Source organism: Sciurus vulgaris (assembly GCF_902686455.1).
Source record: "Sciurus vulgaris genome assembly, chromosome: 12".
In the NCBI taxonomy this organism is placed as follows: domain Eukaryota; kingdom Metazoa; phylum Chordata; class Mammalia; order Rodentia; family Sciuridae; genus Sciurus; species Sciurus vulgaris.
In genome coordinates, this window is record NC_136473.1 from 11,428,519 (window position 1) to 11,451,855 (window position 23,337).

General features: G+C 36.2%; 1 protein-coding gene and 1 long non-coding RNA gene across 6 annotated transcripts in view; one reads left to right on the forward strand and one right to left on the reverse strand.

The window, feature by feature from the left end:
* Positions 1-23,337, forward strand: part of LOC306642121 — a 770,670-nt gene that overhangs the window by 85,712 nt on the left and 661,621 nt on the right. The window lies entirely within an intron of this gene.
* LOC306642108 (estradiol 17 beta-dehydrogenase 5-like) lies at positions 1,681-20,250 on the reverse strand. Of its 5 annotated transcripts, XM_079107571.1 has the most exons (9): positions 20,093-20,250; positions 15,960-16,127; positions 15,014-15,130; positions 14,125-14,202; positions 6,425-6,547; positions 4,287-4,396; positions 3,642-3,807; positions 3,190-3,272; positions 1,681-1,930 (listed from the first exon to the last, which is right to left on the reverse strand). In XM_079107571.1, exons 1-9 carry the CDS (start codon positions 20,174-20,176, stop codon positions 1,888-1,890), a joined length of 972 nt encoding a protein of 323 aa, XP_078963697.1. In that variant the 5' UTR covers positions 20,177-20,250; the 3' UTR covers positions 1,681-1,887. The 5 variants fall into 5 exon arrangements, with proteins under 5 accessions (XP_078963697.1, XP_078963699.1, XP_078963696.1 ...); XM_079107573.1 differs by lacking the exon at positions 3,190-3,272; XM_079107570.1 differs by lacking the exons at positions 1,681-1,930; positions 3,190-3,272 and adding an exon at positions 2,787-3,126.

A 23,337-nucleotide genomic window follows, 5' to 3' on the forward strand; every position in this document is an offset into this window, starting at 1 on the left:
TCATTAAACATGAGAAAAATAAAATTCACTTTCTTTTATTTTCAATGGTATACAAAGATTTTGTGGGAAGCTTTTTCTAAGGTACATAAAAATGGCACCTAATGAATGTGGTCCATCCATTATGTAACTTAGAATTTATTTTCTGCATCTTACGTGTGCCATGGAATCTGGTATTTTCTTGAATTTGAGTAACAAGCTGCCTCTGAAATGCTGAGGCATGTCAACTAATTTTAGCAACTATCGAAGAGGTTAAGCTACATGATTGGCTAGGAGAATGAAAAGGTGTTTTAGAGATGATAAGCACAGATTTGTTACATAATATCTTCCAAAGATTGTGACCAGAGAAATTGCAGTGACTTTAAGTACAGTTATTTTGCTTTGAGGAAACAAATTTATAGCTCTGATGACACCACACATGCACCAAGACCATATTGTGCTAGGCAGCGTTGGCAATAGTGGGCAAACACACTGACATTGTCTGCCATTTGTAACCACGTTTTTCTTTATTGCATGCTTTCTCATTTCTTCATATAACCGAAACTTCATAGATCTTCTATAGTGTTCATTCACCAGACACAGATGATCTCGATGTTTCCATGGGACAAATTCGAACTTTTCCAATGCAACATTTTTTCACATCATTCTATATTCTACATGTCTCAGTAATGTATGAGATTCCATTCAGTGAATGCACCCTAACAGACACATACATTTCCAAACATATTGTGATTAGAAATGCTTTAGCTTTTCTTTAAAATAGTAATCATGACTGTAGCTATGGCATTGAATAAAGTATGTAAAAAGTTCCTTTATGTCTCCATAATGTAATTATCAAAAGTATATTTGTTGTAAGGAAGAAAGGCAGAGTAGAGGGGGAAAATGAGAGGAAGGAAGCAGGGCAAAAGGGAAGGCACAGGGAAGTAACTGGGGAAAGAAAATCGACCCTATTATGCTATTTCCATGCATGAATGTAGTAGAGTAAATCAATATTTCAAATCATCCACATAGATAATTGTACATTGTGTCATTGGAATTAAAATAACAATAATAGAAGGGAGTTCAGTAAAGCAGAATAAGTAGATCAGGGGGAGGGAGGAGGACAAAAAAGGGGTAAGTAATGAGGAACGAGATTAATCAAATGTTATGTGCATGTATGAATTTGGCATCATGAATCTTTTATTACGTATAATTATAATGGCCAAAAATAAAAAAAAAATTTCAAAGATATTTCCCAAGCAGGTGAGTGTTCAACTCTGCCCTCTTCACCTTCACATATCTGACTCAAGATACTAACCTGGTAGGTTATCCTCTCAAATCATTGACAACCATCTGAAAGGAAAATGTCACTCCCCAGTTTCCAGGACCTGTGTTCCTTGAGCTGCAGAAAGAGAGCCCTTGGACTGCTGCTTATCCTTGCCCTCTGTGCTTCATCTTGCAGACCAAAAACCATGGTCTAAATGCAATCTCTTTGGGGTAACTCTATGGACTAGAAAAAGACTAACTAATCAATATCAATAGCTACATCCTTAGAACCTGAAAACTCCTCTCCACGCCCACCCCAGAACTGTGTTAGCATCTCCAAACCCCTGCTTACAGGCCTGTAGCCTAATTAGTTTTAGTTCATAAAGGGTCAAAACGAATCAAAATATAAATATAACAGAAATGGTGAAGGTAAGAATCTTGAGGAATGCAATTTTATTTTGTTTTCCAAAATTGTTGAAAACTTAGTGCCTTTTTGGATTAGTGATCCTTGCTGTAGCAGAATGGGAATTGATAAGAAGCATGGATTAACAGAAGTGGTGCATCCAATCATCAGTACCTTAGCCATCTCACACATCTCTGTCAAGGTGGGAGATACTAGTAGAAGATATGACGAAGGTATCCATATCAATATTCATCAGCAAAAGGATAATTTGGATGGTCAGCAACACTAAAATGAGAAAGAAAAATGTGTAACAGACTAAGTGACTCCATTTCAATAGGGCTAAACAAGTGACACCTAAGGGTGCTTCATTATATTTCCCCAGTGGGGTTAATCTGACATTTCTACTTTCATGATCATACCATGTAAGAAACTTTTCTTACACTTATAACTAAATTATGGAAATCTTATTCTCTTGCTCAGAACATAACAAAAAGAATTAACAAAGACAAGAATTTACTTGTATTCATCTCCCCTACCTCTATAGTATATCTACTTAAGCCAAGAATTCCCTTATTTATCATATTTTCAGGGAAAGCAAAAACAGAATGCACCATGTTTATTTACTTACTTTGTGCAGGAGGACACCTCCATTTATGCCATGTTTAGTATAAGGTCAAGTTCAGATACTGACCAATATAAAAAGGATTTGGAGTGTGCAGTATATTGCTAGCAACGTCACTTCCACTTAACTAATTCATTAATTATTTGCTTACTGTCCATCACATGGTATGTAATGCTACATTAAGATATGGAAAGATTCTTGATTGTAAGAGAGACTTGCAAATACTAGGAGCTCACCCTATCATATTAAGATCTCTATAATTTACAAGTAGCACAATGGAAAATCATTACTTGTTGAAGTATTTAATATGTAGTGAGAATGGCCAATGTCTTGCTACTGTCTCTTGACATTATGTTCTCACTTTGTCCTTCATTTGTAGCTGTATTAACAAAGATATTAGTAATGATAATGATATATCTGCCAATATTTAAGCACATGTAATTGTGCATTACCTAATCTCCTTTCATACATCATCAGATTTATTTCAATTTTATAAAAAGATGCTATAGCAAATCCTCTTTCATCATCATCACCTTTATTTCTATAATGAATTAAATTTCTCACAGGAAGAGGGTAATATATTACTTGCTAATCCTCACTTGTAATATATGTCCAATACCAGATTCTATAAACATAAAGCATATAAAAAATGAGTAAAGATTTTCTATCAATTGGTTTAACAAGGGTTTTTTTCTGCACACTCTTCCCTTGCTGTTGAAATCTCTCTTCTCAAAAACGATTTTATCCTCTGCATTGAGATGCCCACATTTTCAAGCTTCAAACCAAATGTTCTCCCAACAGCATCAATGGAAGATTTTTTTGAGCCAAATGCAGTGTGTGGGTTCTGATCAAGACTGCACTGAAAAGGAGGGAAAGACTCGAAAATAAACAAGCAAAGGTCGCATCTTCCAAAGTTACTTACAACTTTAGGATAAAATATCGAAAATTTCTGTTCAGGCCATCTAGGTCTTTCATGTCTTCTGCAGTCAACTCAAAATCAAAAACCTATCACACAAGTGAAAGTTTTTAGCATATTTAGTGTACACATTGCCAAACCTAGAAATCCAGTGAAATCAGATAAAATTCAAAAAGTTATTAAAGATATTGAGCAAAACAAAGAAATGTACAATAAATATTAGGTGAAAATTAAATATAAATCACTTTTGGCATATATACAGAAATTGCACTAACTACAGTCAAAAAGAATCTCAAAAAGATGCTGCAGCAAAATAAAGCTAATGTTATTCCACATTTACCTGTGAAAGACATTCAGGGATACTGATATGACTCAAAAATGTACTAATATATTCAAAAGAAGCACACAAGTGAAGAATACTGTTTAGCAACCCAAATACCCACAGGCCTCCGCTATACCTGAATGTTCTCTTTGATCCGTTTCTCATTGAAACTCTTGACCAGGACCACAATCCCACGTTGCAGATGGTAGCGCAAGGCAATCAGGGCTGGAGATCGCTTGTGTTTTTTTGCCAAGGCACCAAGAACTGGATCATCCAAGAGAAATGGGGCACTCGGGTCAACACTGGGAGAAAAGATAGAGATGCTGAAATCCTGAAAATGAGTTAGTTAGGAGCCCTTCATTTATTTATTTTTTTCTTGTTTGTGGGGATTTAGTTTACTGGAATTGAATTCAATGGGATTCTGCCACAGAGCCAAAAGCCTACCTTTTTAGTTTTATTTTGACACAGGGTCTCACTAAGTTCCTGAGGCTAGCCTCAAGTTTTCAATCTTACTGTGTTAGCCTCCCAGTCAGTGGGTTCAAAGCAAGCACCACTGAACCCACTACACAGACTTAGGTCTCTTTCATCCACTTTAAATTGGCATCCTCAGATATGGTCCTGGACCAGCAGCATCAATGTCTTTTGGGATCTTCTCAGAAATGTAAATTCTCCCCTCTCCCAGGATCAGTTGAGAGTAATCTTCTGAAATATGAGTCTTATAGGACTATAAATTTTTCATCAACAATATCACTTTAAGTAAAAACCCTCATTTTCTCATTACCACTCTTGGCATCTTTGAGTCCCAAGAGCACCATAGGCCACCAGAACAATGCCTTTTGATTTGCAGAAGTCCAGCAGTTTCCTCTGATTGTGATAAACATGACATTCTACCTGCAGTGGAGAAGACATAAGGTTTCTAATTTTACAAAAGGCTAATGTTATTATAAAAACAAAATAACAAAGAAAGAAGCTAAACTTTAAAAATGGTATAACTTGGATTCAAATTGTGCCATAAATCAAGAATTTGGCTAATGACTCATGAGGACAAGTGTGAAGGACATTTGGTAGGTGTTCTGCAGGGGACATTTGGGTAATTTGTTCATCAAAAACAATAAATCCAGATTCCAGAACACAGGCAGCTTAGAATAATTTTCCCTAACCATAATCCCTAAGTATATGCTCTAATAGATCCAGTCAGCATGGGCCAAAGTGAAGAAGTCTTGAAAATCTCTCTGTAGGACAAAAACAAGCACCATGAGACTTGGAAACCTCTGTCTGTCAACAGTCAAGGGGAAATCTGGGCAGGTTCTGAAATCTTACATGGAACTCCAAATAAAGCTGGAAAGCAGGTGGACGTGCCATTCCTGTCCTCTCTGAGCAGATTCACTCTGTTCCTTGGTAGTTTGGCCTTTTCCCCTTTCTTATCCTTTCTAATAAACTCATGTCTACTACTCTGAGCAACATGTCTGCAATTGTTCTAGTGTGTTGCAAAACCCAGTAACGAAGACCACCCTGGTTGCCTTGGCTCCTTCACAGATCCTTGAATTATAATAAGAAATTCAAGTCTAACTACTTACTCACTGAGAATGGGAATGTAAACAAGTTAATTGATAGAAAAAGAGAGTTTGGAAAAAAAAATCAATATAATTTGGAAAAGCATTGAGTGAAGAGTCTGTGTGAAAAGATCATTAAAAAAATAAAAGAAAGCAAAATGTGAATCAGAGTTTCATTGTGGAAATGAGAAAAAGTATAAAAGATATTTCAGAAAAGTAATGGGAAATTTGAGCACAGATTGGATTTAGGTGATGTTAGAGATTTACTAATAATATTAGATACATAATAAATATGTGCTATGAGAAATCAGATTTATTCCTAGAAGATATCCTGTGAGGTCTCTAAGAGTGAATAGTTTGGTCTATATTTTGCCTTGAAGAGAATTTGGAAAATACTATACATAAGTATGCAGGTATATCAACATAAATCAACATCTCACAGTGATCCAAAAGGTCACAATTTTAGATTTATGATGGTTAATATGAATATCATGTACTATAATCTCACTTTTTTGTATGTTTGAAATTTTTCATGATAAACAATTAGGGATAAATTCAATTCTAAATTTATTTCCACCTTTTTAACATTTGTATTAAATTTATGGTGCTCTATCAACCTATATGAAATTCATGAATAGGTTTCCAACCAAAGACCATTATTCCATGAGCAAATTTATAAAGTGTACATTAGCACAGAACCTTGCACAGACTAGATGGGATTACACAGTTGATTTGTTATCAGAAAGCAGGTAAGAGGGGATCAGGCACAAGGCTAACTGTGCATTGTGGTTAAAGTTCCTGACTGTGGATTTCATCCAACATCAGTATCAACATAAACGTGTAACTTCCTCTCAATTCTTGAACTTTCAAAAGTTCTTCTTTACTCTTCCTGTTAACTGTACCTCTAGATCCAGGAATCCAAATAAAAGATAAAAGAATCTGTATACCCAACCTCCATATAAATCCTGATTGCTGATCTTTCCTTGTTTTCACTCATTTCTGGTTCACTTCACAGTCATGTATGCTGGCATTTCCTACACACAATTCCCTCCAAAGGATATTCACCAAGAGGTCAAGGACAAGGTCACCTTACCCCTAAAATGGGATGAACAGTCACTCTCCTCCTTGGTGACATCTACATCACAAGATTCCTCCATGAACTGGACACTAAGTTCTTCCCTCATTGTCACAAGGAAGTCACCCAGCAGAGCTAACAATTGAGAATCCTCCACACACTCCAAGACAGTGGCACTAATCTTGACTCTTCTGTTCCCCAATGGAAAATGAACTGAGGAACAGGACTCATGGCAATTGTGGAGAAATAAGTAAAAGAATAAGAGATATTGATGGGGCTCAGGGGTCTCACCTGGTTGCACACAGGCTTATACCTGAGGCCTGGTTTTTTCAGGATCATCTCCAGCTGCCTGCGGTTAAAGTTGGACACCCCAATGGACTTGGCCAATCCTGCATCCTTACACTTCTCCATGGCCTTGGGAAGAAGGGGTTGTGAAAAGTTATTTCTACAATCAACTGTGTCAATATGAAGGCAATATAGAGTGATAAGAGTGATAATGTCTAGAAATCACAATAAACTGGCTACATTAGTGTTAAGAAGAGGAAAATGAGCAGATGCCAGAGATCTTCTCTGCGGGTCAGAATGCAGCTGCCCCTGAGTTCACTGCCACAGCTGCGCAGAGGTGTACTCTCCAGGGACCAAGGCTGCCCACGCTGCTGCAAATACCTGGAAGCCTTTTCCCTAGGCACCACTGTCCAGCACCTCTGCTGTTGCCCAGAAGTTTTCTCTTGGGTCACAGTTGACCCTGATACCACTGCAACAGGTGTTCCGAGGCCTTTTCTCTGGGCGCTGCTGCTGTTGATGATGTCACAGTTGCCATCCTCTGGAGGTCTGTTGTCCTCAATGCTGCCTCAGATGCCTGGCTGCCATGGACACTGCTGCTGCTGCTAACTTAACAGTGCTGCTGCTAAGGCCTCTGCCACTCCCTGGAGGTCACCCAGTGGTCTTCTCTCTGGTTGCTGCTGCAACTGTATCTACAACCAACTCTGCCACCACCGCTGCCACAGTACCCCACCTGCTGCCAATGTTACCAATATTACAGCTGCTGCTGAACCCCTCCTTGCTGCTACCAACTCCTGCTATGACCACTTCCACCACTGCCCAGAGGTCCACTGTCAGAGGCATGTCATTTTTGGTTGCCCACAGCTACATCCAGTTTGAGATGCCAGCCAGAGTCTGGGGTTTATTTGGGGTGCCAGTGTGATTGCTGCCACTGCTATTGTGGAGTGCAGCTTCTCCAGTCTGGGCACACCAACTGGGACCTGGAAGTTCAGTGTCTGGGTGTCTATGGGTTTGGCTGCAACTGGGGTCTTCCTCCTGGAAGTGGGTGTTGCCACCATCTAGTTACTGTCTCTCAGAATTGCTCTCCCTCGTGGTCTCTCTCCAAATTCCAGTGCTGTTGAGATCTTGGGATTACAACATTGCCTAACCCAGGATATCTCAGGCCTGGACCAATGAGGTAGTGACTGGGTCTGACAGGGCCTGTCTAGGCCAGGCACGCTTGTGGGAAATTAGAGACAGGGCAAAGAAACATTTGGAAGCTCACAGAAATAGTTGTTCAGTTTTCCACCATGATTTATTTTATTTTTATATCTTTCTTCTCTGGCATCTCTGTACACCATATTTGGAGAAGATTGTGTTTTTTCTGCATCAGTTTCTTAAGGACTGTGATATATGCATGGTGTTTTGTAATTCGACTATATATTCTTTTTTTTTTTTTTTTTTTTTTTTTTTTTTTTTTTTGCGGTGCTGGGGATTGAACCCAGGGCCTTGTGCTTGCAAGGCAAGCACTCTACCAACTGAGCTATATCCCCAGCCCTCTGCTATATATTCTTATATTTTTAATTATTTTTCTCTTTATATGTGTTGTTCTTCTCACTTTTCTATCTTCCAAGATTCTTTTCCTGCCTTTTTTCCACCTAGCATCCAATCTCCTTTGGTGTCTCTTCACTCTTCCTGTGGATTTTCTTCCGGATTGTCTCTTTCTCCCTCATGAACACCATGCTCTGCACTGTTTCTGTTTTATCTTCCCCACTATTTGAGATTTTAAATCCATTTGGCAAATTTTCTCTTTTTATTGCAGACAGTGATTGAACTCATCTTTGCCGTTTTAGTGAGAGGGCAGTGGACACCTACTGGGAGCTACTGGATTTGAGGCTGTGTATTGTTTGCACTGGGTGTTGTTGATATCAGTCTCCTTCTGAAATGTAGGACCCTGGAAATCTTCAGTGACAAAATAGGTCTACAGGGTAGAATCTGTATTGCCCCAGATCCACACAACTAGATGGGAGAACACACAGACAGCCATGGAAAACAAGGGGAGCAAACCAAGCTGCCCCAATAAGAGAAACCCCTGACAACGCAATAGAAGAAATGCCCAGGAAGGCATTTAGAAAGTACCTAGTCTGATCTGTGAAGAAAAGAATGATATAAAGAGTGAAATCAAAGAGAAAATACAGGAAGTGAAAGATCACTTCAATAAGGACTTAGAGATTGTGAAAAGTAGCAGAAAACCTCAAAATGAAGAAATCAAAAATCAAATTATAAATTCAATGGAAAACATCACTAACAGACTAGATCATTTGAAAGAATCTAAGACAATGAAGACAAAATACTTAATATTGAAAATGAAGTGAAATATGCAGCAATGATCGTAACGATCATACCAACAGAACTTCCAAGAATTATGGGATTCATGAAGAGACTAAATTTATCATGATAGAAGATGGAGAAAAGACATAAACCAAAGGAATGCACAATATTTTCAATGACATAATATCAGAAAATTTCTCAAACCTAAAGAATTAAATGCAAAGTCAAATACAGGAGGCATACAGGGCCCCAAATATATAAAATTACAGCAGACCTGCACAAGTACACATTATAATGAAAATGACCAAAACACAGAATTAGGATAAAATATTAAAGGCTATGAGAGGAAAAACAATGCAAACTATGTATAGGTGAAAACAAATTTGAATCTCAGCCGATTTCTTAACTCAGACCCTCAAGGCTAGGCGGTCATGGAACAAGAGTTTTCAAGCTCTGAAACATAATGAATGCCAACCAAGAATTTTATATCCAGCAAAATTGTTTCAGATTTGAATTTGAAATAAAAACCTTCCATGAGATACAAAAATGAAGAGTTCATGATTAGAAAGCCTGCATTTCAGAACATTCTCAACAAAGTATTCCACAAGGATGAAGTGAAAAAAAAATCCAGCAAAGGGAGGAACTACACTAAAGGAATAATCAAAAAACAAACTAAATCAAACCAAAAACCAGAAATAAGCCAAATGACTGGGAATGCAAGTCATATCTCAGTAATAATCTTGAATATTAATGGAATAAACTCATCAATGAAAAGACTTAAACTTCCAGATTGTATTAATTAACAAGACCCAACAATATGCTGTCTCCAGGAGACTCACCTTATATGCAAAGACATCCACAGAGTGAAGGTGAAAGGATGGGAAAAAACACATCACTAATATGGATTGTGTAAACAAGCAGGGGTTTCCAACTTCATATCAGATAAAGTGAAAGTCAAGTCAGTTAATCAGGAATGACAAAGAAGGTTATTTCATTCTACTGAAGGAAATTATACAGCAGCAAGACATAATGATTCTAAATATTTATGCTCCAAACAATGGACCTTCTATGTATGTCAAAAAATCCCTTCTCGATTTCAAAAAATTAAATAGACCATAAAAAGATAGTACTGGGTGATTTGAACAAACCTTTCACACTACCGGACAGATCTTCTAAATGAAGCTAAATTAAGAAAGTGTAGAACTAAATAATATGATCAATAACTTAAACTGAATAAAAGTATACGGACTATTTCATCCATGGACAAATGAATACACTTTTCTTCTCAGCAGAATATGAATCCTTTCCTTAAATAGACCACATCTTATGCCAGAAAGCAACTCTTGGCAAATATTAAAAAAATGGAGATAATGCCCTGTATTCTATCAGATCATAATGGATTGAAATTACAAATCAACAATAAAATACAAAATAGAATCTACTTTAACACATGGAGACTAAATAATGCACTATTGAGTGATGAATGTAGAGTAAAAGAAATCGACGGTGAAATGAAAAAGTACTTAGAGGTCAATGAGAATACCAATACAACACACCAACCCTGTGGGATACTATAAAGGCAGTACCTAGAGGAAATCAAGTGGATGATGATATGTAATGGGGGTGGAGTGTGGAGAGTGAGAGGAAAATGGAGGAACTTTATGTAAAAGGAAATGAGAGGGGGTTATGTAAAATTGTGGAATGAGACAGAAATTGTTACCCTATGTAGATGTATGATTACACAAATGGTGTAGAACGAATCTACATCATGTACAACCATAGAAACAAAATCATGTACCCTATTTGTGTACAATGAATCAGAGTGCAGTCTCTAAAAGGAAAAAAATAATTAATTAATTAAAAAAACCTATGGGCTTAATGCTAAAAATAAAAAAAAGTCAACAAATAAATAATCTAACATTACATCTAAAAGTCCTAGAAATAGAAGAACAAATCAACACCACAAACAGTAGAAGACAGGAAATAATTAAAATAAGAGATAAAATCAATGAAATTAAAACAGAAGAAACTATTGAAAAAAATTGACAAAACAAAAAGTTGATTCATTGAAAAAAATCAATAAAATAACAAAGAGAAAGAAAGAAAATTCAACTTACTAAAATATGTGATGAAAAAGAAAATATCACAACAGACATAACTGAAGTACAAAAGATAATTAGAAATTAATATGAAAATTCATACTCCAATATAATAGAAATTGACAAAATTCTGGAGACATATGACCTACCTAAAATGAATCAGGAGGTTATACACAATATAAACAGAATAATTTCAAGTAATGAAATGGAAAACATTAAAAGCTACCAATTAACAAAAGTCTTGGACCAGATGGATTCTCAGCTGAAGAAGTCCTTCAAAGAAGAATTACAAGTCCTTCAAAGAAGAATTAACGAAAATGTTCCTTAAATTATTCCATGAAATAGAAAAGAAGGGAACACTTTCAAACTCATTCTATGAGGATGTCATCACCCTGATATGAAAAGCAGAGAAGGACACATAAAACAAAGCATTCATACCAATATCCCTCATTAATATAGATGCAAAAATTCTCAATGAAATGCTGGCAACGTGCATACAAAAACATATTCAATAGACAGTGCACCACAAGAAAATAGGGTTCATCCAAGGGATGAAGAGTTGGTTCAACATATGGAAATCAATAAATGTAGTTCACCATATGATCACCTTAACAGATGCAGAAAAAGCATTTGACAAAATACAGTACCTGAAGGAAATAGAACAACTAGGGATAGGAACCTGCCTCAACATTATAAAAGCCATATATGCTAACCTAAGTTCAACATGATCTAGATAGAGAAAAATCGAAAACATTAACTCTAAAAACTAGAACAAGACAAGGATACCCTCTTTCACTATGGTTTTTCAAAATTGTCCTTGAAAATCTAGCCAGAACAAGTAGAGAAGAAAGAAATTAAAGGTATGCAAATATGTACAGAAGAACTCAAACTATCACTATTTGCCAATGATATGATTCTATATTTGGAAGATTCAAAAAATTCCACCCAAAACATTGTAGAACTAATAAATGAATTCAGCAAACTAGCAGGATACAAAATCAGTACCCATAAATCAAACACGTTTCTATACATCAGTAATGGATCCTCTGAAAAAGAAATAAAGAACACTGTCCCATTCACAATCACCACAAAAATTAAAGTAAAATAGTTGGGAATCAAGCTAACACAAAAGGTGAGAGACCTCGACAAAAGAAATTATGGAACACTAACAAAAGAAATTAAAGAGGACCTTAGAAGATGGAAAGACATTCCATGCTCCTGGATAGGCAGAATTAATATTGTCAAAATGGCTATACTATCAAAAGCTTCATATAAATTTAATGCAAATTCTCTTTTCATAGAACTAGAGAAAAATTCACAAAATTTATTTGTAAAAATAAGAAACCCAGAATAACCAAAGCAATCTTTAGCAAGAAAACTGAAGCAGAAAGCATAATAATATCAGACCTTAAACTATACTACAGAGTTAGAGTAATAAAAACAGCATGGTATTGACACCAAAACAGACATGTAAACCAATGGTACAGAATAGAAGACACAGAGACATATGCACATAAATACAGGTATCTCATACTGGACTAAGGTGCCAAAAATCTTCACTGGAGAAAAGATACTTATTCAACAAATGGTGCTGGAAAAAATGGACAGCCATATGTAAAGAATTGAAATTAAACCCTTATCTCTCACCCTGCATGAAATTCAAATCATGGTGGATCAAATTTTAGGCACAAGAACAGAGTCCCTGTGATGGCTAGAAGATAAAGTAGGCCCAAATCTTCTCCATGTCAGCCTAGGAACTGATTTCCATAATAAGACCCCTAAAGTCAAAGAAGTTAAATCAAGAATGAGAAGTTTGTTTTTTCTTTTCAGAAAAAGTAACAGTCAATAATGTGAAGAGAGAGGCAAAAGAATGGGAGAATATCTTTACCACATGAACTTCAGATAAAGCATTAATCTCAAGGATATATAAAAATCTCAAAAAACAACACCAAAAAAGAAAAACAACAAATAACCAAGTCAATAAGTGGGCTAAGGAACTGAACAGACAATTCACAGAAGAAGATATATAATTGATAAACAAATATAAGAAAAAATGTTCAACATCTCTGGCAATTAGAGAAATGAAAATCAAAACAACTCTAAGATTTCATCTCACTTCAATCAGATTGGCAATTATCAAGAATAAAAACAACAATAAATGTTGGTGAGGATGTGGGGAAAATGGTACACTCATACATTGCTGGTAGGAATGTAAATTGGTGCAACCATACGGAAAGCAGTATGGAGATTCCTCAGAAAACTTAGATTGGGCCTAAATTTGACCCAGTTATTCCACTCCTTTGTTTATACCCAAGGGACTTAAAATCAACATACTACAGTGATACAGCCACATCAATGTTTATAGAAGCTCAATTCACAATAACTGAACTATGAAACCAACCTAGATGCCCTTCAACAGATGAATAGATAAAGAAAATGTGATATATCTTTATCTATATCCATATCTATCTGTATATATATGTACATATATATGATGAAATTTTATTACTCAGCTTTAAAGAATAATGAAATTCTGTCATTGACTGGTAAATGGATGAAGTTAGAGAATGTGATGCTAAGTGAAAGAAGCCAAACCCAGAAAACCAAAGGCTGAATGTTTTCTCTGATATGTGGATATTAATTCACAATAAGTGGAGGAATAGGTACGTAAAGACTTATATTTATATTAGGCAGAGGTGAGTAAAGGGGTATGGGAAAGGAGTGAGAGAGTGAAAGAGACATTATTACCTCATGTACATTTATTACTGAGTGACTGATGTGGTCCTGCAATATGTATAATCAGAAAAATGAGTGATTACATTTATCTGTGATATATCAAAACACACAAATGCCTTCTACTTCCATGTACAACTCATTAGAACAACTGAAATTTGAAAAAAAAAAATAAAAGCAAATGTGGAATGCTGAGGAGAAAAGAAGGAGGAGAAGAAGTAGAAGGAGGAGGAGCAGGAGGAGGAGGAGCAGGAGGAGGAGGAGGAGGAGGAGAAGAAAAATGGTAAATAGAATAGCACAAATTGTTCACAGCCAGAAAAGGCATTTCTGTGTCTCCTTAGGGAATCAGACATTATTGCATGTGGAGGCAGGAGTTGCATATCCTCATGGTCATCAGTTCTTCTCGTCTATTTCCCCGTGTTGCATTCCAGCAATGCATTCCTACCCACTCCAACAACAACAACAAACTCTTTGAAAGATAATGATGTCAAGCACCAAAATTTCAGCAGAAAGCATGAACTCTCACACTTTTTTTTCTCCTGTGTAGTCACTCTTCCAAACACTCACCTCCCATATGGCACAGAGATCTGCTGAGTCATATATAATTTTTCCATTTTCATCTGCTGGAAAAAGCTCTTCCCCTGTCTGGAATAGAAGTGATCATAATAGCAATCTTGCTGAATTCTATGTCCATGCAGAGCAATATTCTTAGGTGTACCTATGGAATGGGACACTAAATATCCATAAAATAAGTAAAACAAAACTCTATATTCATCTGTTTACAAAATGTTTACAAATGGATGTGAAAGAAATAACTTTCAGGGTTTTGTTTTCTGTATTCTCTTACATCAAATTATATCTATATATATGTTTAAATATATATATGTGTGTATATAAATATGATTCAATGAGATTTTCCAAATCACCTAATAAGGTCTCCTAGTTAATTTATGTTATCTTATTGTCTCTATATATTCTTCTGGGTAATTGGCTCACAGGGAAATTTTGTGGATGTATGAGTTTCTTCTCCAAAAATAATAGATTTCAGTAATGACAGAGGCTAAAGAGTGTTCTTTATCTACCTAGACACATGTGGGATCAATGATATGTATGTGCACCAAAGATGGTCATATAAGTTTGAATTCAAGATTGATGTGATGCTGGAAGATGGAGAGACTCTATAAAATATTAATGACCATGAAACTTGAACTGCCCTAAAGTCATACATACCACCAAAGGAGAAGGCTAGGAGAAAACTAATCAAACAATGATGTAGATGTAATGGATCAACAAACACAAATGTTGCTGAAGATTACTTATAACCATAAATATAGTCATAGTTTGGACTTTCTATAAGTCATATTGTTTATATTAATTTATAATAGAATCTTAATTCAACCATTCATGATAATGATGGTCATGAAAGTAAATTGGTTTAATGATGCAAATTGCCTACCTTCATTGTCACTGGAAAATGAATAAGATAGAGATCAACATAGTCAAAACAAAGTTTTTCCAGTGATCTTTCCAAACACGTCTGGACCAGCTCTGGTTGATGAAAAGTTGACCACAGCTGCAGAGGTTAAAGATGGAAATTTGACTGGATTAATATATTACCCAATTTTGGAATTTATTGAACTTCATATTGAGACAGTTATTTGTCAATTCCTTGGAAATTGACACAAGGAAATTGATCACAGGGAAGATGTTCTCTTCAGGTCTTGGGTTTCCAGTCATTGGACCTATTCATGTGAACTGGATTAAATTTTTATTATTATGACTAAGTCAACTAAACTCTGGAAGGAATTACTCATGTGATAAACATTTTAACAAATAACATTATTGAATTTCTGAATAGTGCTTCATAGAAATTACAAAGTTACTATTAGTCTATCTCATCTATTCATTTCATGATGTAAGAATTTGTAATTATTTTTTTACATAACTGAAGTGAAACACATTTGACTATTGCATTATGTTCCAGACATGACTAAAAACACTTTAGCAATATTTACTTTAGTACCCATAGAGCTATCCTACATTGTCCTTTGATAATGACAAAGGTGCCAGTAAATATTTTGAATGATAAGAAATTTTAAAAATCACCCAGGAGATAATGAAACCATAATCTGGTCATAATTCTATCTGATTCTACCACCAATTAAAAAACGTACTGCTGATTACAGAATCAGAAAATTAAAGGAATTATAAATTCACAAATTTGTAGACTGTGGGCAGGAATTCACATTGTTCACCTATTTTAGAAATTGGATATTACATGTGAATAAACATTATTCCAATTATCTACATTCTACCCACAACTGATCACCTAACATAATTTCCAATTCTGTATACCAAATTGCAGTAATCATGCAGTAATTTGTATACTGTATACACAATACCTTTGAAGTATAGAATATATCTTCTCTCTTCACAGTGCCATCTGCAATCTTGCTTCTAATAGCCAATCCTACCTCCTCTTCTACTTGGTATACATAAGCACAGTCAATATGGCGGAAACCAGCTTCTATAGCTATTTTGGTGGCCTCTGTTACATTACTATTAGGAACCTAGAGAAATAACCAAAAGTGTATTTAAAGAATCATAATAAGTGTGGTAATTAATAGTGAGCAAAACAGACAACTCATTTAACTGGAAGGAAGATTATATTCCAATGTGTTTTTCAGAATACTGTGTTATGTAATAAACAGCTAGTACCCTGAACTTTGACTGCTCATTTATCTCCTAGACTTAAGAAGTATCCAAAAAGCAATTTTGGATTTCTTGAGCATAAGCAGTGACCTTACATAACTCAACTTTGCCCATGAGTTGTGGTTAGATCAGTATTTGCAGTAATGACTCCAAGCCCAGTTTTCTGGGTTATTCCTAGTTAGTTATAAGAATCTGACATTCAGGAATTCTCTTCAGACACAGAAATCCTGTCAATTTTCATCAGAGGACTCCAGAAGCAACTCAATTTTAGTGAGTTTTTGGAAGGACTCACAGGAACCAACATACACGAATATTCATGCAATAATTTATGTGACACAGTCACTAAGTAAAATTAACTCCGGGGAAGAGTACATGGAATGATTGTATAAATTCTGTGCAAGGTTCTATAAGTCTCCTCCCAATGAAGACACACAGAATATAATAAATCCCCTCTATGTTGAATTTTGAAACCACACAGAAAATATATCCTACAAGAAACTTTATTCAGATAATTTCCTAAAGTTTTCAGTGGGGCTGGTTAACGTGATACCCTATGCTAGGACACAACACAATTCTAGTCTCCAAAAGAAGTTAGACATATCATTCTAAAGAAAAGGGAGACAGTAAAATGCTATTGCCCTGAATGTCCCTTTCTGCCACTTATAGAATAATGAGAGCAAGCCTGGCCCGTTCATCCAGATATGTATTATCTTGAAGGCCCAGACTTTCTTTTGTGCACACTGGAAATGAGGGTAAGTGAAAGTTGCCGGGGAAAGATGTTTTTCCCAACTATTGACAGGATAGCAGCTCCTTGGGATGTTACTCCTATGAGCCAATGAAGCAAGTGAATGTTGATGATGTCACTGCTTCTGCAGCCTTGCATATAAAACCACTCTTTTGAGCCTACAGAATGGGAAAAAAAATCTTTGCCATTCACACTGAAGATAAGGTATTAATTTACAGAATATACAAAGAACTCAAAAGTTTAACAGAAACTAAAGCAAAACCCAATCAATATATGGGAAAGAAATGAAGCAGAGATTTCTCAAAAGAAGCGATACAAATGGTCCAAAGTACACGAAAAATGTTCAAATCTCTAGAAGTTACAGACATGCTATGAAAACTATACTGAGATTTCACCTCACTACCTTCAAATGACAACTAGTAATAATGCAAGTAACAATAAATGGTGTCAAGGATATGGGGAAAAGGTACAGTCGTATATTGCTGTTGGGACTACAAAATGGGGCAACACCTCTGAAAAGCAATATGTAAACTACTCAAAAAATTAGTAATGGAAAAATTAAGATTGTTCCGTTATATATTTTTCCAGTGTATGTAAACTTCTCAGTATATATACAGAGGTGTTAAAATCAGCATACTTCAATGATGAAGCCACATCAATATTCATAGCAGTTGGATTAACAAAGGCTAAATTATGGAATGAAACTTGGTGCCTTTCATCAGATGAGTGCATAAATAAAATGTGAGATTATATATATATATATAATATATTGTATATTATATATATTATATGTATATTTTATATATAATATACATACATAAAATGGGATATTAGCCCTAAAGAATGGCTTTATGACATTTGCCAGTAAATAAATAAATGGACCTGGATACTATCATGCTAAGTGAAATAATCCATCCCAAAAACCAAAGGTTGAATTCTTTCTCTGATATATGTATGTTAACAAACAAAAGGGGAAGGGAGAGGAACAATAGAAGTTTGAGAATTAGGAAAAGGGCAATGAAAGGAAGGGAGGGAAAATAGGAACAGGAAAGAGTGCAATAATGTGACTTAAATTTCCTATGCCCATATGTAAAAATACCACAGTTTATCTCTACATCATACATATCCACAAAGTGGGTTTCTAATTAGAATAAGATACAGTCCATGGTTGTATAAATATGTCGAAATAAACTCTACAATCACATATAACTAAAAAAAAGAAAAAAGAATTTAAAAATTGTATGTTAAAATTTCTCTTTTCCTGGTGACTGGGATGGAACTGAGGGCACTGTGGAAAGGGTAATTGTCACTCATGCAGCCAGGCTTCTCTGGACCAAATGCCATGAGGAAGAGGAAGCCCTGCTTGGCAAGGCAATGTGTGAGAGGGAGGTGCTGTCTGTTCAGCCTATCACTGCTGGACCCTCCCCTTAAGCATTCCTCATTAAAGATACATGACAGTATGCAGTCTCCAGGTATTGTCTCTGGTCTTAAAGCAACCTATCCCACTGCCCTGAAACAACTGGACTGTAAACATGACTGCACAATACATAAATAAACTCCACTGTTTGTACCATTTCCAGACAGCCTTCATCCCCATGTGTCATAAAAAAGTGAAAATCTGTCTTGCATGCTAGCCATGGGCAAGATTGCCAACAGGCTCTTGAGTAAAGACCAGTGTGCCATGTTAACTCTGGCACAAAATCATATCTCTAGGAGCTGGTGTTGTGGTTCAGTGGTAGAGTGCTCGCCTGGCATGTGTGAGGCCCTGAGTTTGATACTCAACATGACATATAAATGAATAAAAGATCCATTAACCACAAATATATTTAAAAATATCATATCTCTATATGATAGAACTAAACACTGACTGGAAAGAAATGTATACTCTAAGGATATAGACTTACAAATAAGGAAGCATACTCATCCTGTAGATAAGTATTCACATAAGCATCAGCCCTTAAAAGAAAATCTCTTTCTTTTGTGACAAATATAATAAGAATGAAATTGACAATTATTGCATGGTCTACTAAATTTGGAAGATGATTTGAAGGTTTATTTGTTAAAGAATAAGAAGGGTGATCAAACATGCTCCTTTCTGTTATAACGTTTTCAGAAATTTTCTTTTTCCATGAAATCAAAATGAATGGGATCCTGGGCCCTCCCACCCTCTGCTGATTGATTCTGCCCCTGAATTTCTTAGCTATGAAGGTGCTTGGAGAAGGGCTGTAATCCTAGTTGTCTACTCTGTGCCACTTTGCCTGAAAATATAACAAAATTCTTTTAGGGGAGTTCTCAATTGCTCTCTGCATGTTTCCTTAAATCTTGCAGAGGAATAAGTTTAAATTCAAACTTCAGGAACCTAGTCTCTTGTGGCAAAATTAAGTGATCAGAGGATGATAATGGAATCTGAAATTTGTTCCAGTCTACTGATCTTAGCTCATTCCAGCTCAGAGATTTATCTGTCAATATAACATACATGAATGATGACCAATAATTCCCACATACCCTTGTAAGGTCCCAGGTTGACTTATCAGTATGTAATATTATATATTAAGGTATATTTCCTGCTGTTGAGCGCACATGAAAAATTCTACTCAGCCAAAGTCCAACATTTTCTTTGAGATGTCAAAAGCTACCTAAAATTGGAAAGGAAGTGTTCCCCTTCATTTATTCTATGCTTCTCATCTCCAGTACATTTTGCTACACATATGTCTCTAGACCTTGCCATCTTGGAAATTAAGAAGATTACCTGAAGTACAAAATTTAAGAGAGAATCCAGTCCCACTGCAAGCCATTTGGCTTACAGTCATTTTTTCTACCAAGTTGGTAAATACACTGAAATGTGGTGAGAAGGGCAGTGCTCAGAATGCTCAGTCAGTGGCCACACCATCAGAAACTGGTATAGAACCATGTCTGACCATTGTCTGTCCTGTCCATGGAATATCTGCCCTAGAGAAACAGAGAAACACAGGAGCCCAAAGAGTCCAGAGGAAGCAAGAAACTTGACAGCCCAGATTGGATTCCATTCATCCTTTATCTGCTTTCTTTTGAACCCTCAAACCAACATACTATTCTTACCTCTTGAAGTTTGTAAGTGCCAAAGCCCAGTGGAGGAATGAAGTGACCATCACTGAGCTCCACGTACTGATGTTTGGAATTCATTGCTGTCTCTCCTCAGTCTAAGCAGGTTCTGCTCCTTCTTTTGCCTTCACAAGGCAGATATAACTGGATTTCACAACACAAATTACTTGTGTAATTGTTAACCAATTGTACTTGCTATCTAATGGTTAACCAGTATTTTTTAAGTGGAATGAGATTAAAGAAATATTTGATATATAAGAAGAAAATTAGAACCAGTTCTCTTATTTCATATGTAACAATTTTATGTAAATTATTACACAGTGATAAAAGTGTGATAGTACTTAGGAAATCTTAAAATATTATCAATTTTAGCACAGCTGTGTAAAATTTTATGGACTGATTAAATGGAATATTTGAACAATTCAAAGTCAAACATAAATGTTTATAAATAAGAGTTATTAAATATAAAAATATAGGCTTTTAATTCAGTGTAAAATGAAGGGACTATAGTATAACAACCAACATAATATATTTGTAAAAGATGCAGGATAAAAATGGAAAGACAGGCGAATTGCTCACTGTCAGGTGTCTATCATCCGCCATTTGCCTGCCTCTCTCCTGTACATTGCCTGCCTTACACCTATCCATCACCCAATGCATGAGGTTCACCCCCTGATCGTCCAACAACAGTCAGCAAACTGATCCCTGACTGCCAGTGGAGCACCAGCTGCCTGCTGTTGCCTGGAAGTTCACTGTTACAGTACCTGCAGGTTTGATTACATGTGGATGCCGCCATTTTGAGACAATAGCCAGGCCCCATAGGACCCCTGGCCGGACTGACTGAGCCCTGTCTCCAGGATTCATCAGCCCGACCGATCACTCCCTGCATCTGGGGCCCTCATATTGACTGATTGCTCCCTGCCGCCAGGACCCCGAGACCAACTGACTGTGCCCTATCACCAGGACCCCAGACTGACTGATTGCACCCAGTCTCCAGGATCCCACAACCATGCCAAACACACCCAACCTTCAGGACCCCTACCTGACCAACCACATCCCACCTCCAGGACCTCCTTGCTGATCACAGTCACACCTTGAGCTGCAGCTCCCCATTTGCCAACACATTTGAAGCCAGAGTGACCATCTTGGATAATCCTGGAAGCCATAGATCTGATCTTTAGGTGGGGCAAATCCCATCCTGGGATGCCTCTGAGATGCCTGCGAGAGGCTTGAAGCTCATTGTCATGTACCTCTCATGCATCAGGCAACTGAAGACTGGGAGGTTTCATTACTATGTGACTGTTATACTGTAGATTTTCTTTTTTCTCCTTATTGAAAAATTTAAGTTTTTATTTCTTTACTTTTTTTTCTCTCTTTTCCTTTTGTTTACCTGTTCCCTCAGAGTCTCTTTCTCCCTTTTTTGCATGCTAACATCCAATTTCTTTTGATTACACTCTCACCCTTTATATTATATAGAACTTCTGTATATTCTTTTCTTGTCCAATTAACAGCCACATTCTACATCCCTCTGCATCCTCTTTGTCCTCCATTTGAAACTGCAGACCTTATTGCAAATCTGTTTCTTTTACTGAAGATAATATTTGAACACATTCTGTTTACTATGACAATTTTGTTATTGTCCTCAGAGGGGTTATTTGGTCTAGGATTGCATAGTGTCTGAATTGGGCACTGCTAATATTGATCTCCCCTTAAAGAAAAGGTTTTGGAAACCTATAGGGCCACTATAAGCCTATAGGGGGAAATCTGCAATATCCCAGATCTGCACTGCTAGAAGGGAAGATACATGAACAACATGAAAAAAACAAGGGAAGAAAATGATCCAAACAAATCTAGATTCTATATTAATAGAATTCAATGACAGTATGTTAGAAAAATGTCAGAAAAGGACTTCAGATTATACATGATTAAGATGATTCATGAAGCAAAGGATTAGATAAGAGAGCAAATGCAGCCAATGAATGATAATACCAATAAACTGAAAGAGCAACTGCAGGAAGAAAAGATCATTTCACAAAGAGATAGAGATTCTCAAAAAAACAAAAACAAAAACGGAAATTCTTGAAATGAAGGAAACAATAAACCAAATAAAAAACTCAATGGAAAGATCACCAAAAGACTAGACCACATGGAAGACAGAACCTCAGACAATGAAGACAAGATATTTAATCTTGAAAATGAAGTCACCCAAACAGAGAAGATGGTAAGAAATCATGAACAGCATCTCCAAGAACTATGGGACATCATGAAAAGACCAAATTTAAGAATTATTGGGATTGAGGAAGGCACAGAGATACAAACCAAAGGAATGAACAACATATTCAATGAAATAATATCAGAAAATTTCCCAAACCTGAAGAATGAAATGGCAAATCAAATACAAGAGGCTGACAGAACACCAAATGCACAAAATCACAACAGGTTCACACCAAAGCACATTATAATGAAAATGCCTAACATTCAAAATAAAGACAGGAATTTGAAGGCTGCAAGACAAATGCATCAGATTACATATAGGGGGAGACCAAAACGGATAGCAGCCGACTTCTCTAGACTCTAAAAGCTAGAAGGGCCTGGAACAACATATTTCAAGCTCTGAAAGAACATGGTTGCCAACTAAGAATCCTATACCCAGCAAAACTAACCTTCAGATTTGAAGATGAAATAAAATCCATCCATGGTAAAAAAAAGTTAAAAGAATTTACAAATAGAAAGCATCCACTACAGAATGTTGTCAACAAAATATTCCATGAGCAGGAAATGAGAAAAAACAATGTAGGTCAGCAAAGGGAGAAAAACCTTAGAGAAAAACCACTCAAAGGAGAAACCAAGCCAACTTAAAAACCAAAAATAAGCCAAATGACTAGGAATACAAATCATATCTCAACAATAACCCTGAACGTTAATGGCCTAAACTCATCAATCAAAACACATAGACTGGCAGAATGGATTAAAAAGAAAAACCCAACATTATGCTCCCTGCAAGAGACTCATCTCATAGAAAAAGACATCCACAGATTAAAGGTGAAAGGATGGGAAAAAACCTACCATGCACATGGACTCAGTAAAAAAGTGGGGGTTTCCAACCTTATATCAGATAAAGTGGACTTCAAGCCAAAGTTAGTTAGAAGGGATAAAGAAGGACATTTCTCACTGCTTAAGGGAACCATAAATCAGGAAGACATAATGGTAGTAAATATTTATACACCAAACAACTGTGCATC

Coding starts and splice junctions, on each gene's coding strand:
- LOC306642108 (XM_079107570.1), bottom strand. CDS start 20,176: ATGAATTCCAAACATCAGTACGTGGAGCTCAGTGATGGTCACTTCATT. Junction 16,128..20,092: donor GCACTTACAAACTTCAAGAG/GTAAGAATAGTA, acceptor TTATTTCTCTAG/GTTCCTAATAGTAATGTAAC. Junction 3,127..3,641: donor GGATCAAAGAGAACATTCAG/GTATAGCGGAGG, acceptor CCTCCTTTTCAG/TGCAGTCTTGATCAGAACCC.